Below are 16612 nucleotides of genomic sequence, written 5' to 3' on the forward strand. Positions count from 1 at the left end.
ATTGGAAGGCTGGAGAGAAATTGCATTGGGCATGTGTTGCGAGGTGAGGGATTGAAGGATGTGATGGAGGAAAAAGTTGAGGGGAAGAGGCTCAAAGATTGAGCCCTCTTCCCCTCAACTTTTTCCTTTGGAGATTGAGGAAAATGTTGGACCCTTTCCTGTTCTGATATTTGTTAGTGACATTGATATTTTAAGTGTGTTATCTAAATTTGCTGATGGTACAAAGTGTGGGTGGTAAATGATAGTGGTTACTACTACTTTTTTTTTTATTTCTTCTTCAAATGATATTAATATATCCCAAAACCCTCATCCGAGACTTATTTTCCACACTAATTGTTCCTCTTTTAAAAAAACAACAACATAAAAAAGATTGTAAAATCATCTCTCATTGAAAATTCCATGGAACCCCATCAATTTCCTGAAACCCAGGCCTCTGATCTAAACTATAATCGGTTAATTTAAACATTAAAAAAGTTTCCAAAATAAGCCTATTTCTATGTGACCTTTGGTTATACCAGCGGTTCTCAACCTTTTTTTGCTTCATGAACCCCTTTCAATGTAATATTTTTTTATTGCGAATCCCTCAACGTAATATTTTTAATTGTGAATCGATAAGTCTATATTCTCTGAAATCATATAATAGTTCTGAATTATTATTATAAAATATTTTCAGTACTACGTTTTTGTAAGTGATATTGCATAATAATAAAAATTATTGTTAAGTACCTATACATAACAATGATTTTTGATAATGAAAAAAAATTTAGTATGTAAAACATTTATTTAACACAATATACTGTAAGATAGTAAACTAATTACAGCATAAGGTATTGTGGGAGACGTTTCTTTTGTTGGCAATTCTTTACTGTAAATTTAATTTTACTTTATTGTTTATTATTAGTTATATTTTGTAGTTTAAAAAAATATACTTGTGTAAATTTAAGCAGACACCATTACAGAATTTTTAGTGCGAACCCCTGGAACACTTTTGTGAACCCCCAGGGGTTAGCGAACCACTGGTTGGGAACCGCTGGGTTATACCAATTATCCATCATAAAGCCTTAGATGTAATTTTTAATTAAAAACATTCATCCCGAAAAATGAATGGCTTCACATAACTGTTTTGAAAACTGTACTCCTGGCATGCAGACGTATAGTATCTTATGTACAGTGGCTCCAAAACGTTAGTTCAACTTCACCAAGGTACTTTGTAATTATACAGAACCCTGTAAAATGGCCAGAATGTTTCTGCCCATTGTGTATGTTGTTTAATTTTTTTCTGGCCTCTGTCACCAGGAAAGCCTGCCCAGTGTCTGTCTATACCATGGTGAGTCACAGCTAACTGTAACCTGACCATCAGGTGGGCCAAAATCTACTATTGTCTGACATTCACAAGCTGGACAGCCAGCATATAGGTATTCCTCTATTTATGACAAGGGAGTATTGTTAGAAAGTATGCTTTAAAACATATTTTCCATTCAAATAATTGGTACAATCAGTAGATGCATTCCTGTGAAATATTAAACTCCTATTAATAATAATAATAGGAGTTTATTTTCGTTGTCTGACCCAAATGGATTTAGCTAACTTACTTAGCTCGAGAATCATTCACAAGTCCTAGGCTATAATAATGAAATTGCGTTATGGCAAAAACACAGTACGACGTGAATATTACAACTAGATTAGATTATCCAAGTTAACTGAGTGTCCAGGTGGAGTATCTAGGATTAGAAAGTCTTTTTTTTTTTTTTTTTTTAAGGTTTTGCACAGATAAGGATTACTATGTAAATTAAAACAAAAGTAATGTGAAATTATCCAATTTTTGGGTAAATCATCATCCTGGGTTTTATTCTTAACCACAGAATACACACTTAACAGCCTTCCCATATTGTCCATAATATGGTTATGGAAAATATAGTAGTTATTAATGGTATGAAAAGTGAGAGTGCCACCTGATGGAATCACCGTCAATATAGCACATACTTTAAGTTTTGTTGCTATTGTCACTTATTTATGATAAGTTGTGTGTTAACCTATAAGTATTGCAGTTTACCCATATTGAACTGTACCAGGGGTGATAAACCTGTGGCACACGTGCCACTTGTGGCCCGTGCAGCTCTTGTTATTGGATCATCTCTTGATATAAAAAAAAAAAAAAAAAAAAAAAGTAAAAAAGTATATAGCCGGTTTGAAAGTCAGAAATGAAGCTGAACCCATACAGCAGAGCTTTCCAAAATCATTTTGCCACAATATTAGCATTGTTTTCACTCTGCATTCCATTTCACTATATATATCAATGTAATTAATTGTATTTTAATCAATTGTTAATTAATACATTAACAAATTTATGATGTATTTCTTCACATGTTTAGTTTTAGCAGTTGGGCTCTGGACCTGTTCTTTCTCTTATTATTATTACTAGCCATATAGTGCAAGGAAGCCTGAGGCTTATGCTGCACCAGCTAAAAAAAAAATTCTGAGTTACCGTGAGAGAGAGAGTAGAAGGGAATCACCAAGAAAGAGAAGAATGATGATATCCAGTTCAGGACCCTGGGTGTGCCAAGCCCATACTCACCAGATGTGAGCCCCTGGGGTTATTTTAAGGCAATAAATGACAGTCAATTTCAAATCGCCTTGGTTAAACATTTGCCTGGTAATGCACATCTTCTCTCTCTCTCTCTCTCTCTCTTCTTTTCATGTGTTTGATCCAAAACAACGGAAGTTTCATATCATTGCATTTACTATATCTTCAAACAGGCCTATGGGGCTGGGAAATTCCATACTGTAATAATTAAAGACAAACACCAGCCAAGGAATTAAAAATTTACTATAAAAAATATACAGAAATAAAATATAATGAAAACGCTATTGGAAGACTAAAATATTAAATTACGATAAAATAAACTATGATAAAAACGTTAAAAATATAGTTAAAAATACTGAAGCAATAAAATTATCTAAAATAAACTGGAGGTTTTATCGCTTTTAATCCAGTTTATTTTAGATAATTTTATTGCTTCGGTATTTTTAACTATATTTTTAAAGTTTTTATCGTAGTTTATTTTATCGTAATTTAACATTTTAGTCTTCCGATAGTGTTTTCATTATATTTTATTTCTGTATATTTTTTATAGTAAATTTTTAATTCCTTGGCTGGTGTTTGTCTTTAATTATTGCAGTATTACATTTACTGTCAGCTTAAAGTTAAAGGAACAAAATGGGTGGGGTGTTGAATTATTTTTGGCATGTGCATAGTACGTCAGCATCAAAAAAGTTTGATGCTGACGTACTATGCAAAAAGAAATTATGACATGGTTTCAACATGATTGGAATCTTATTTACCAGCTCATATTTATACTGCCTTTCAGTTTTAATTTAGTGCAGGCAAGTAGAGGTGATAGAGTTTCTGATGAGATTGATTGTGTGAAATGAAAATTAAATTTATATTAATTTTATTATAATTAATTATAGATAAATTTAATATATAAATTAAACTTTTATTAAATTTATTTTATAAATGTAAAATTGTTTTTATTTTTTTATTACAAGCGATTAGAATAAAATTTCTTTTACGTAATTAGTGAAAACATTTGATGGCACCAGACGCCGAGCAGTAATGAGGGATATTGGTTGCAGTAGCTTCTGGACTACCCTAGGTGGCCACAAATTTTCTACATAATATGTGGCACACTGCAGGAAAAGGTTGGCTCCCCCCTTCCCTGGTTTAAACAGTTTACTTTCCACTAAAGGGATTGCTTTTGTGTCACCTTTTTGCCAGTATATGCTTGATATATGTTCACGGTTTGTGATGATTTGGATATAGTTTGTATACTGTCCTTGTTACAATGTGTAATAAACTGAAAGAGATTTGATGTTCTGTTACTTGACATGTGGCAGTGGTGAAATAGCCTGTGCACTCTATCTCACTATGTAGAAAACGAGAGAGAGAGAGAGAGAGAGAGAGAGCGTGCGTGCGTGCGCGCGATCGATCTTTGACTTATTTGGAAACTGTTATTAAATATTGGTGTCATTGTAGTGAAATGATATAGAAACAAATAAAACTACCTGTATTTGCAAACATTATTCACCTTCTCAATGTATCTCCTCTGAGATGGGTGAATTATAGCTACAAACCAGAGGATATGTTCTTCCCCGCTCATTTAGGGTTAGGTTCACCCATTTGAAGAACATTTATTTGAGAGCATACAATTTTCTTCAGTGTGCTAGTTACTCTTTCAAAATCTGAAATCTAGAGTCAAGCCCATTGATTCATCTGTAAGATGAATTTTATCTTGTTTATTCCTAGACTTGCAAGAAAACACTTGATCACCATTTTTCCAGCACCACACTATCTCAAGTAGGCAGTAACCTATTTGAGATGTTGTGTAGCTGATATCTCAAATGGGTTATTATAATTATAACCTAATGTCTCAAATAGGTGGACATATTTTATTCTTCTAAAATTTCCAGTCATCTTGTATTATTAACTACTAATCATATTAAATAGTTTGGAAATTGATTTGCAACTGTACATTTAAGATTATTCTTTATACTCTTGGTTTGCTTTTGCTTTGGAGATATGATTTTCTGTACATATTTTTTAGACTGAAACTGATGTTACTATTATTATTCTTATTTTAAAAAAATTTTGATTTATTTTAATTTTTCTACCCTAAGTACAGGCAAGTATGTTCTTATGAATGGATTTCTAGGTGATCTGCTGTGTTAAATTTCAATGTATACCATCACACCAGCTCATCTCTGGATGCAGCGTAGGCTGCATGTGAAGGAAAGAGAAAGAAATATACCTGCAGCATTATTGAGCATAGTGGTAATAGCAACGTTGGCTACATCTCTTGCCCAGCCTCGCTGGTTTTACCTAAAAGGAGGAGGTTGTACACAGAAATATATTGGAGTGCAAGAATTCTTTTATATTGGCTATTTTGAAACAGTGGCACCTCCAGAAAATCTCCTGAATGGACAAAAATCTGAGTCTCTTGTATACCATGGCCTTAATAAAGGTAAGATTTTATTGCTTGCAGAGAATTACCGCACTAATTATGCTATATTAACTGTTATTTGTCTTGTGTGGTTTACATAATGAAATTTGAAGTTTGAGTATAACACAGCTTCACAATAAATTCAAAATTATTATAGTTTTATTGGCTATTTTGTGAATTACAGAAATTTTAACCAACTAGGTAATCTCACTGCTTTTTGATAATGTTTTGAATTTTAAAAGGAAATAATTATTGAGTCTGTAGAATGACCTCCTTCCAAGCACAATTGATTTTATTATTGGGTTTGAAGAAGTAGATGCTCCTTGTTGCAGACATTAAGTTCATGTATGTGGCAGGAATGTTCCCAGAGTCAGATCAAGGTAATGCAGATGTTGAGTCAGTGTGTTGAGATGATTTGCAGTAAAGGGAAGGTGATAGTGGGGTTATGTTACAGCAGGGGTTGGCAACCTTTTTTGAGTGAAGAACAATTTTTGATCTAATTTTAAAAAAGAGAGAATCTAAAGAGCCACACCTTGGCTCAAGCTGGGGGGTGGGGGGGGCAGTTTTTTAAGAAATGGAATTGAGTGAGAAGGCATTTTATTAAAAATATATATTTTTTGAAATATTATTTATTATTAATACTGAAAAAATGTAACAAACATCCAATGAAGTACGAATTAATGTGACTTTTGCTGCTGAACTTGAGTGAGTCTCTCAACATCAGGCGAGTATGCCATAATTTTCATCTTAAACATTCTGAGAGACTCACATTGTTCACACGGTTTCTTGATTTATTTTTAATGTAGTTCATGGTCGAAAATATTTGCCCGCAGAAATACGTCGAACAAAAAACTAAGAGAAGTCCAAATGCAAATATTTTCAAATTTATATACTTGTCCTGTAAGCTATTCCACGCATCGAACACAATTTGGTCTTGCTTTTTCAACTCGTCTATTGCTGTCCATTTATGTAGAATTGCAAGGGCAGCCTTTTGTCCCTCCAAATCCTCGATTTCAGTTTCAAGGCATTTAGTCTTGCACCACATGTCCTTGATTTTTAAGTCCTCCAACTCCATTTCAAATTGTGCTTCATGTGGGCTAAAAGTTAAAGAGCCGCAGTTACATATTCAAAGAGCTGCAGGTTGCCAACCCCTGTGTTACAGACTGAATGATCAAAATGCCTAACCATTCTGGTAAATTACTATTATTTAGTCATTAAACAGTTGGATGCAGGTAACTATTTTGGCAACATATATATATATAGACTTTAGTATAGCTTTTGATGGCATTTCCCATGGAATGTTGGTATAAAAACTGGAAGAATTTGGAGTAACTGGTATGATCTTATGCTGGAGCATAGGTTGGCTAAAAGATAGAGGATAAATGTAAATGATATTGAAAAGGGTATCCGTGGAAAGCTGTCAGTTGGCTGATGGTTTGAAGGTAATTAGCAATTCAACCTAGTCATTGTTGCTTCAGAAAGACTTTGATTAGTTGCATGTATGCTCCAAAAACTAGCAACTTAAGTTTGCAATGATTATGTACTTTACAGTACACAATCATTGCAAATATTCTAAGGTGATTAAGTTATTTTTTGCTTTTTTTTTTTTTTTTCTTGATAAAGAGACCATATGGAGGATCTGTATTCCAAAATAGGAATTACCATGGTTGAATACAGTCTTTTGGCTAAGTGATGTGAATTTAGACTGTATGAAAAATATTTGATAAAGCTTAAAATATGATAATCTTTTCTGGATATTGTATTAATATGACTCTTAAATTTGCAATTTAATGAAAATATAATTCCTAGATCTTTCATTTCCCATTTTCTTTGTAGAGGAGTGCAGTTTATTGTATAATTATATGTGAGAGTCACATATAATTATATTGTATAATTATATGTGAGTATAGGAAACAATCTGTTTAAAATCATCCGTGTAGTCTAAGATACCCTCTGGTATAGCGTTTCCTCCGGTGATTGCGGAATTTGTGCAATATAGCACATACAAGGATTAGTACACCAGCGAGCTAGTCGAGGTCTGCCACTGTAGATGTGTAGTTGTGGCCCACCTCCCCGTGGTGTAGGTGGAAATTGGGCAGGCTTTGCAGGTGATCACCCTCCTGATGACAAAGAAACAACTAAACAACACTCACTCACACTCTCTCTCTCTCTCTCTCTCTGCACAAACATGACGCTACACACATTTCTGGCCTTTTACAGAGTTCTGTATCCATTACAGTGTACCAAGGTGGGGATGAACTGACATTCAGGTGTCATTCTGCACAAGATAATATACGTGTGTACTCTAAGATGTCTGCACGGGTAGCACAGTAGTATCATCACCTTCCTGCCCACACTGGGTGGAAAAGTCCCAGTTTCGAATCTCGTCAATGACCCGAGGAACTTTAATGGGCTTTTTCGCTCTGTGTTTGAGTTAGTCAGTTTCAGGAATAGATAGCAAGGTTTTCTACCCAGAAACTGGGATTTTTTTTTGTCCAGCAAAACAAGCAAATTGACCACATGCAATTTACAGACAAAATACAGACATGGGTATACAGTAAACCCTCGCTATTCATGGGGTTTACATTCCTGAGAAATGCAGCAAATACCGAAAACGCGAATACTGTGTTATGGCTCCCATAGTAAAAAAGGAGTTCAGTTCCAAAGTATGAAATATATAAGAAAAACTAGTCTAAAATTTTGTCTATGTATGTATTATATGTACCTTTATAATATGACTATGTACATAGTGAAATGCAAGCATAAGGCATGAAAATAAGAAACAATTTAATATTAAATGTAATATTTATTAGAAATTTCAAACAAATCTTTCAATCCAGTGCCTTTGCTATAGCTAAAAAACTTATCCCACCAGTGCTATCACCAGTTTCTCTAAAGTGTTGATAAAGGTGTTTTGCCTTTTCACGAATGATGAGTGAACTTAAGGGAATCTTATTTTGAGTTCGGTCTTCTATCCACAGATTTAAAGCCTTTCCATTTTTTCTAATTTAACATCACGAGTTACAGAGCAAATTTTTGAAGCAATTACCGCTTCACGGACACTACGGCGGATTTTTTCTTCACATTTCTTGATTGATCGTACCGTTGACTTGTTGATTTTATAATGTTTTGCCACTGACAAGACACTTTCACCATTAGAAATTTTGTCTAATAACTGAATTTTACTCGCCAATGTCATCACCTATGATCTTTTCACAATTCCCTTGTTATTCGTAGCCATATTTTCGTAGGGGTTAGAAAAGAATTTGTCCACATTAAAGTCACTTTCTTCCGTTAACACACTCGAAAAAGTCTGTTTACACTAACACACTGCAAAACGGTAGATTTTTCACATTTGTAAGCATATCAATTTATAAATTGATAAATTTATTCAATTTAAAGCATATAAATTAAAAGCAAACGACGAAACCTTCCATGACAAGCACATGGGACATACTGAACAAAGATTAGCGAGAAACATCCACGCATGCGATTTTGTCACCCCCCCCACCCACTGAGTGTTGTTTTGACCGGGAAAGATGATTTTTAGCCACGCCCATGTTTTTTTATTGGGAGAAATGTTCACGTTGATTTAAAATTCACATTTTTTTAGGTTTCATTTTATATTAAATCAGCGCCCGCGAAACTGCGAATACAGATACCGCGAATAGCAGGGGTTTGCTGTATGTAAGAAATTACCTGATGATCCTAATATAATAGTTTGGTTTTTTTTCATAGTCTAAAATGGCTGATAATGATGGATTCAGTGAAGTTAGTACATAGTTTACATAATAGTATGAACCAGAGCTATAATGCGCAATACGTTCTACGTTGATGTCAATATTTGTAAAAGAATAAGAGAAGTTTACCTCAATATGATACGTAGAACACTTCTGTATAATACTCTCCAGAAATTAAAACGAACAATTAAAAAATCAAAAATCTTACATTGTGGTAAAAAATAATTAAAAATCAATTTAACAGAATCAAAAATTAAGTAAAAAATTAATTTAATGAAAACATTGAAAAACAATTTTCCTTCCTGAAGCTGATAACACTTTTCGACCATATGTCGTGATCACAGGAATGAAAATTGCCGAATAGGGGTGAGCAAGAAACTTAAATAGGGATTATTTGTCTTTGCACATGCGCATAAAAGACCATGAATCGGAGATTATATATGGCTGGCAAACATTAACAGAATTCTCATGTAATTTAATTGCGATGGTTTCTGCAATTAAGTCTTGTATAATTTTGTTGGACACTAAGTATTTTGGCTTCGTTGAATGAAAATGTGTTTTTCATTAATGGCATGAGAAGGCTAATTCTGACTCTGTTGAATGAGAAGCACGAACTGAGGCTTCGTGTTGATTAACACGAAAATTCAGGAACTCTGTAATTCATCTGTAATGTTACAAAATAACACTGACTCGAATCTATAAAACACCTTTATTATGATAAAATAAAATAAAATACATGCGTACTGATCGTATATTTAATTGTATATTAAAATAAAATAAATGAATAACAAGAATAAAATATATAAAATTAAAAGTGTAGAACCTTGGTGAGGCGACAACCTTATGTAGAAATAAAACACAAAGAAAACGAAAACTGGAATCTTGATAACTATGTATTTATAATAAGTTATATTTGTCTGTATTTACAATAAATTATATTAACTTTACAACTAAAATATATGAAATATACATATAAAATATACTGGGTTAAGAACAATAAAATACATTAAAATATACTAAATTAAAATCGATAAAACCAAAGCTTTCGAAGGCTCCTGCCTTCTTCTTCAGCGGTGAAGAAGAAGGCAGGAGCCTTCGAAAGCTTTGGTTTTATCGATTTTAATTTAGTATATTTTAATGTATTTTATTGTTTTTAACCCAGTATATTTTATATGTATATTTCATATATTTTAGTTGTAAAGTTAATATAATTTATTGTAAATACAGACAAATATAACTTATTATAAATACATAGTTATCAAGATTCCAGTTTTCGTTTTCTTTGTGTTTTATTTCTACATAAGGTTGGTGAAAAACATTTAAAACTACAATATGAACATACCCAACCTCAGAGGCCTGTTTGAAGGACTTGGTGAGGCGAGTTGCAATCACCACAATAAATGTTGTATACCAGGTCATTTATTTGTGTTGCGAACTGGTATACAACATTTCTTGCAGTGATTGACTTCTCTTACCAAGGCAAAATTTTAGAAACTGTCGAAATTAAATTACATGAGAATTCTGTTAATGTTCGCTGGCCATATCTAATCTCTTATTCATGGTTTTTTATGTGCATGCGTGAAGACAAATAATCCCTATTTAATTCATTGAAAAGGCCTCTGGAGTCAGGAACTCTGTAATGCTACAAAATAACACTGACTCGAATCTATAAAACACCTTTATTATGATAAAATAAAATAAAATACATGCGTACTGATTGTATATTTAATTGTATATTAAAATAAAATAAATGAATAACAAGAATAAAATATATAAAATTAAAAGCGATAAAAATTGTTTAAAATCACTAGAACCACGGCAGCAGTGGCCACATTCATCAGCTATAGTGGTTGCAGGATGACCGACAATCTACATGTACCACATACATCTGAGGCTGGTCTAGCATTTATTCGCAGGTCTGTGACATGAACTATGGCGTCTGCGTATGGTTCACTTCTTGTGCATTGGAACTGGAAAGTGGACGGGCCACTCTAAACTGTTCATCTCTTTGTAGGATAAGGGCTTCAAAGAGTGGATGAATGCGACAGCCCTTATCCCTATTAAGACTGTAGCGCTGGGACGAACATATTCTTAAACTCTCCAGCCATTTCCGGTTCCAAAAGCCATGTGCCTTATCCACGACCATGGCTTCTTTAGCAGTAATTCTATGCCCAGTTTCCCAGGCATGTTCCACTACAACTGAACCTCCGTAATTTGCAGTCTTAAGGTCTCTATTGTGTTCTCCCAGGCAATCCCGCAGTCTGCGTTTTGTTTCCCCCACGATCAGGACATTCAATTTCATATATATATGAAATTGAGTGGAACATGCCTAGGAAACTGGGCATGGCATTACTGCTAAAGAAGCTGTGATCATGGATAAGACACATGGCGTTTGGAACCGGAAATGGCTGGAGAGTTTAAGAATATGTTCGTCCAAGTGCTATAGTCTTAATAGGGATAAGGGCAGCCAATAAGGGCTGTTGCATTCATCCATTCTTTGAAGCCCTTATCCTATGAAGAGACAAACGCTTTAGAGTGGCCCATCCACTTTTTGTTTCCAATGCACGAGAAGTGAACCATGTGCAGATGCCATAGTTCATGTCGCAGACCTGCTGAGATGTGTGGTACACATAGATTGTCGGTCATCCTGCAACCACTGTAGCTGATGAAGGCGGCCGCTGCTGCCGAAAGCTCCTGTTGTAGTGGTTCTAGTGATTTTAAACAACTTTTATCGCTTTTAATTTTATATATTTTATTGTATTTTATTCTTGTTATACAACATTTATTTTATTTTGTTTTAATATAGAGTTATACGATCAGTACGTATGTATTTTATATTATTTTATTTTATATTATTTTATTTTATATTATTATTAGACACGATAGGAGGGAGTATATGATGAGAGCCTTGTCGATCAATTCGGCCCTGGAGGGATTGTGCAAGGCTCAAGGGGTAGAATTTTTTTCAGCCTGGACTGTACTTGTTAACAGGAGAGATTGCTTCTACAGGGATGGGATACACTTAAATAGAAAGGGTGCAAGAATTTTTGCTGATGCTGTCGAGGCATTGTTGGGGGGGGATACAAGGACTAATAGATTAACAGTAGCCACTGGCAGAGGTGGAAGTGATTCTTGCACTGCTTCTATTGAAATGAGCAGAAGCCTGAAAAACAAGATGCAGGATATTTCAGAGACTGCTGGGAGTCATTGCGGTACAAGTAAACACATGGGTTGTGTTAGGGTAGCTAAGAATAGAAACAGGTGCATGTATACCTGCGTGTACACCAATGCTAGGAGTTTGGTAAATAAATTTTGATGAATTTGAGGTATTGCTCAAAACATCAAAGGCAGATATTGTTGGGATATCAGAGACGTGGTGTCACACAGATATAAGTAATGCGGAACTGGAATTTGGGGAATACAATGTGTATAGAAAGGATAGACAGGACAGGAGGGGTTATGCTATTAATTAAGAAACACATAAAGTCCAAGGAAGTGAAGCCAGTCGACATCGATGGACAGGGCAGTGTCGAGTCAGTTTGGTGTGACATAAGCGTAGGGAAAAGTTGTTCAAAATTGAGAGTAGGAGTGTGCTATAGGCCTAATGACTCTGATGAGTATAATAAGGAACTGTACAGGGAAATAGAGTGGGCCAGTAAATCAGAGTGTCTTATAATGGGAGATTTTAATTTCCCAGATATTGACTGGAATTTGGGGGCTGGTTACTCACACACTAGCAGGACTTTTGTGGATTTATTGGATGATTGTTTTCTACATCAGCATGTTCGGGAGGCAACTAGAGGGAGTAATACTCTTGATTTGATTATCAGCAGTGATTCTTCATGCATTAAGAATCTGCAGATAAATGAACCACTAGGTGGCAGTGATCACAGTGTGCTGAAGTGGGATTTACTCAAAGAGGTAACTACCATTAGGGGTAAAGGGAAGGGTTATTGCTTCCGTAAAGGCGACTACGATGGACTGAGACAGTATTTAAATTCTATACAGTGGGACCAACTGATGATGTTACCAACAGCAAACTCAAAATGGGAAGCATTCAAGGAACTAATCTTGGAGGCTACCAGGCTTTACATACCAACTAAGAAATATTGTTCAAGGTTTAGGCCTAAATGGTTGTCAGATGAACTAATGAGACATGTGGCAGAGAAGAAAAATGCAGGGGATACATACAAATTAATGGGTGACATGGAAGCCTATGATAGATATAAGTTGGTCTGTAACCAAGTCACAAAGGAGATTAGGCAGGCAAAGGCAGACTACGAAAAATCCTTGGCAAAGGATGCAAAGAAAAACAGAAAAGAGTTCTTTACATATTTAAACTCAAGAAGGAAAGGGATGCATCAGATTGGTCCACTGGATATTGGTGGTTCAACAGTTGAGGATCCTGCTCAGGTGGCTAACAATCTAAACGAGTATTTTGCATCTACATTCACGCATGAGGAGTTATTCATAAAGGAGAATGATGTAGGTAAAGTAAACATTGGCAGTGAGCTGGATGATTTTGCAATAACTGAGAGGAAAGTGGAGGAGAGATTGTTGAGGATAAACATAAAAAAGGCACCTGGGGTGGATGGGATCTATCCAGTTATATTAAAGGAGGCAGCAAAGGAAGTAAGCAAACCCCTAGCCATAATTATGAGAGCTTCTTTGGACTCAGGGGAGGTACCCATAGACTGGAGATGTGCAAATGTAACCCCAATTCACAAAGGAGGATCAAAGGCTGACACAAGTAATTATAGACCTGTTAGTTTAACTTCTGTTCCAGGTAAATTAATGGAGGCACTGGTTAAAGAAGCACTGCAGGATCATCTAGACAAGAATTCAGTTATAGCTCAGACGCAGCATGGTTTTGTTAAGGGCAGGTCTTGCCTGACCAATTTGATTGGATACTATGATGTAGTCACAAAAGAACTGGATGCAGGGAATAACTTTGATATTATATATTTGGATCTTAGAAAGGCTTTTGATACTGTTGCACATGGAAGACTGCTGCACAAATTGGAGCAGTGTGGCATTGGAGGCAAATTGCTGCTATGGATAAGGGGATGGTTGAGTGGCAGAAGACAGAGAGTGGTAATCAATGGACACTGCTCAACGTGGACTAATGTTATTAGTGGAGTTCCTCAGGGTTCAGTGTTGGGTCCGTTGTTGTTTTCGGTGTTTATGAATGATATTGATGATGGGATATCAAGTTTAATGTCCAAGTTTGCAGATGATACAAAGGTTGGCAGGGTTGTTAAGGACACTACTGACACTATGCTGCTGCAACAGGATCTGGAAAGGTTGAACAGATGGGCTGAGAGGTGGCAAATGAAGTTTAACATTGACAAATGTAAAGTACTACATATGGGAAACAGTAACCCCAGAGCAACGTATCAACTCTGCGGTACTACACTGACAGTGGTGGAGAATGAAAAGGACCTGGGGGTAATTGTGCAGGCAGATATGAAGTTTTCTGAGCAGTGCAGACGAGCTGCAAGAGTAGCTCATGGTGTCTTGTCAATGATATACAGGAAATTTTCTAGCAGGGATAAGGAGGTGATTATTCCCTTGTATAAGGCAATGGTTAGGCCACATCTTGAGTACTGTATACAGGTTTGGAGGCCTCATTTCAAGAAGGATGTAGAGCTGCTGGAACGGGTACAGAGAAGGGCAACAAGATTAGTGAATGGAACAAAGGGTTGCTCTTACGAAGAAAGGCTTAAGTTTTGCAAATTACAGAGTCTGGAGACTAGGCACCGGCGAGGTGATCTGATAGAGGTGTATAAGGCTTTGAATGGTTTGAGCATGCTCAATGCCAATGGGATTCTTCAACTTGCTCAGAATAATCACCTCAGAAGGCATAAATTCAAATTGAGGAAGGACGGATGTCTGATAGATGTGCGGAAATTTGCCTTTGGCGAGCGAGCAGGTGGTTGGTTGGTGGAACCGACTTCCATCACTTGTTGTTGAAGTTGATAGCCTAAACAAATTTAAAGCTCAACTGGACAGGTATTTTGAACAAACGGAGGGGTGAAATGGGAATGGTGTGTGTTTTTTTTTTGGCTGATGCTGAATAAGCTTGCTTTCTTGCATCATATGCTAATGCTAAAGGTGTTTTATAGATTCAAGTCAGTTATTTAGTAGCATTACAGATGAATCCCTATTTAAGTTTCATGCTCACCCCTATTTGTTAATTTTCATTGCTGTGATCACGATGTACGGTTGAAAAGCATTGTCAGCTTCAGGAAGGAAAATCATTTTGCAATTTTTTTGTTAAATTAATTTTTTTACTGTAATGTAAGATTTTCGATTTTTTAATTGTTTTTAATTACTGGAGAGTATCATATGGAAGTGTTCTACATATCATATTGAGGTAAACTTCTCTTATTCATTTACAAATAGTTTACATAAGCACTGAAAAGTAGAGGGCCAAGACTAGATCCTTGAGGAACTCCATTATTGAATGTAAATGGTTAAGATTTTTGTCCTGAAATTATTACCCTGTATTCGCATGATGAAAAATGCGTCTTTTGCCAGCTCAGTAGAAGGTCCTGGATACCATAAGCATGCAGTTTTAACAAGAGGAGCTTGTGATTTACAGGATCAAAAGCCCTAGAGAGGTTAGTATAAATAGCATAAACCTGCCTTCCCTAATTGACAGCAGCGGTAACATGTTGCCAAAAGGAACACACATTTGTTACCACTGATCCTCCAGTTCTAAAACTGGGTTGTGCATTTGCAATATACTGTTTAAAATATGTTAAACAGTTAGTTTCTGTGATATTATAGAATCAAATAATTTGGCTAAAGGATTTAAAAGAACTATATAGGATGATAGTTTTCTATTGCAGTTTTTGATTTTTTTTTTTTTGTAAATGGGACAGAATGCTGTGCCATTTTAAAAAAAAAAAAAAAAAAACGCTTGCTGAATGCTGTTTTCAAATATGTTGGATAAAACCTTTCTGTCAGTAAAATATTAAATAAGTTTAAAATGACAGATTCTAAAGGTTTCCCACATTTCATCTAAAATTTGGTATGAATTTCATCCGGCTCTTTCAAATAGTGGAATTCTAGAGTCACTTATAAGCCAGAGGAAGAAGAGATAAAATCGGTTCAGGTTGAAAAAAGACTATCAGGTGATCATATATTTTTTTAACTGATTCATGCCATAGGTTTGTCTGTTAGTAGCTAATTTAGCCAGAGAAGAATTGGAGAGACATTTTATGGAATTCCCATCCCGATTAAATTTTGTAGGGGTATGCGTTTTATATGATTGTGTTTTATAATTATCTGAGCAGGATTTGAGTTAATGGTTCTCGAAATAATTTTGTCAGATATTCGGTTTATTTGTGAATTGGTCTGGGCTCACCCAGTTTTAGATGTCTGTTTATATAAATTATTTGAGCCTTTTAACATTGGTTTATAGAAAACCTATATGTTAGGGCCAGTTTACTGATTTAAGTTCAGCATATGCTGTTAGTAATAGATTAGTCACCATAGCATCTGCCAGTGTTGTGTATCTGCTCTACTGATGGATGATTCTAATTCTATTACCAAATTTTGCATGGCTGTCATTCGACATATGAAACTTCCTGGTAATAAGCTACAAAATATTATTTTTCTCTGTAAAAACACTTATTTATACTTTGTTCAAAAAACGTGTTTATAGTATTTATTTTATGGATTATGAAGTAAAATTTAAAATGCAGTCTTAAATGAATTTAAAAATGTATTAGAAATTTTGATCAACTAAAAAATTTAATATTTCCATTAAATTCCAAGTAAACAAAATAAATTTTAAATTCAAACCATAATATTATATAAAAAAAACCCATAAAGTGTATAGTGTAACAAATATCTTGAACTCGA

The 16612-nt window shown here is 35.0% G+C and overlaps 1 protein-coding gene across 1 annotated transcript in view; it reads left to right on the forward strand.

The window, feature by feature from the left end:
• Nucleotides 1-16612, forward strand: part of LOC150087379 (transmembrane protein 127-like) — a 37136-nt gene that overhangs the window by 3553 nt on the left and 16971 nt on the right. The window contains exon 2 of the mRNA XM_090372035.1: nucleotides 4678-5021. Coding sequence (XP_090228161.1) covers nucleotides 4736-5021 — 286 coding nt within the window. The 5' untranslated portion in view covers nucleotides 4678-4735. The remainder of the gene's footprint in view (nucleotides 1-4677; nucleotides 5022-16612) is intronic.

The sequence above is a fragment of the Mastigoproctus giganteus genome, chromosome 4 (assembly GCF_048544385.1).
Source record: "Mastigoproctus giganteus isolate SK-2022 chromosome 4, ASM4854438v1, whole genome shotgun sequence".
Lineage (NCBI taxonomy): Eukaryota > Metazoa > Arthropoda > Arachnida > Uropygi > Thelyphonidae > Mastigoproctus > Mastigoproctus giganteus.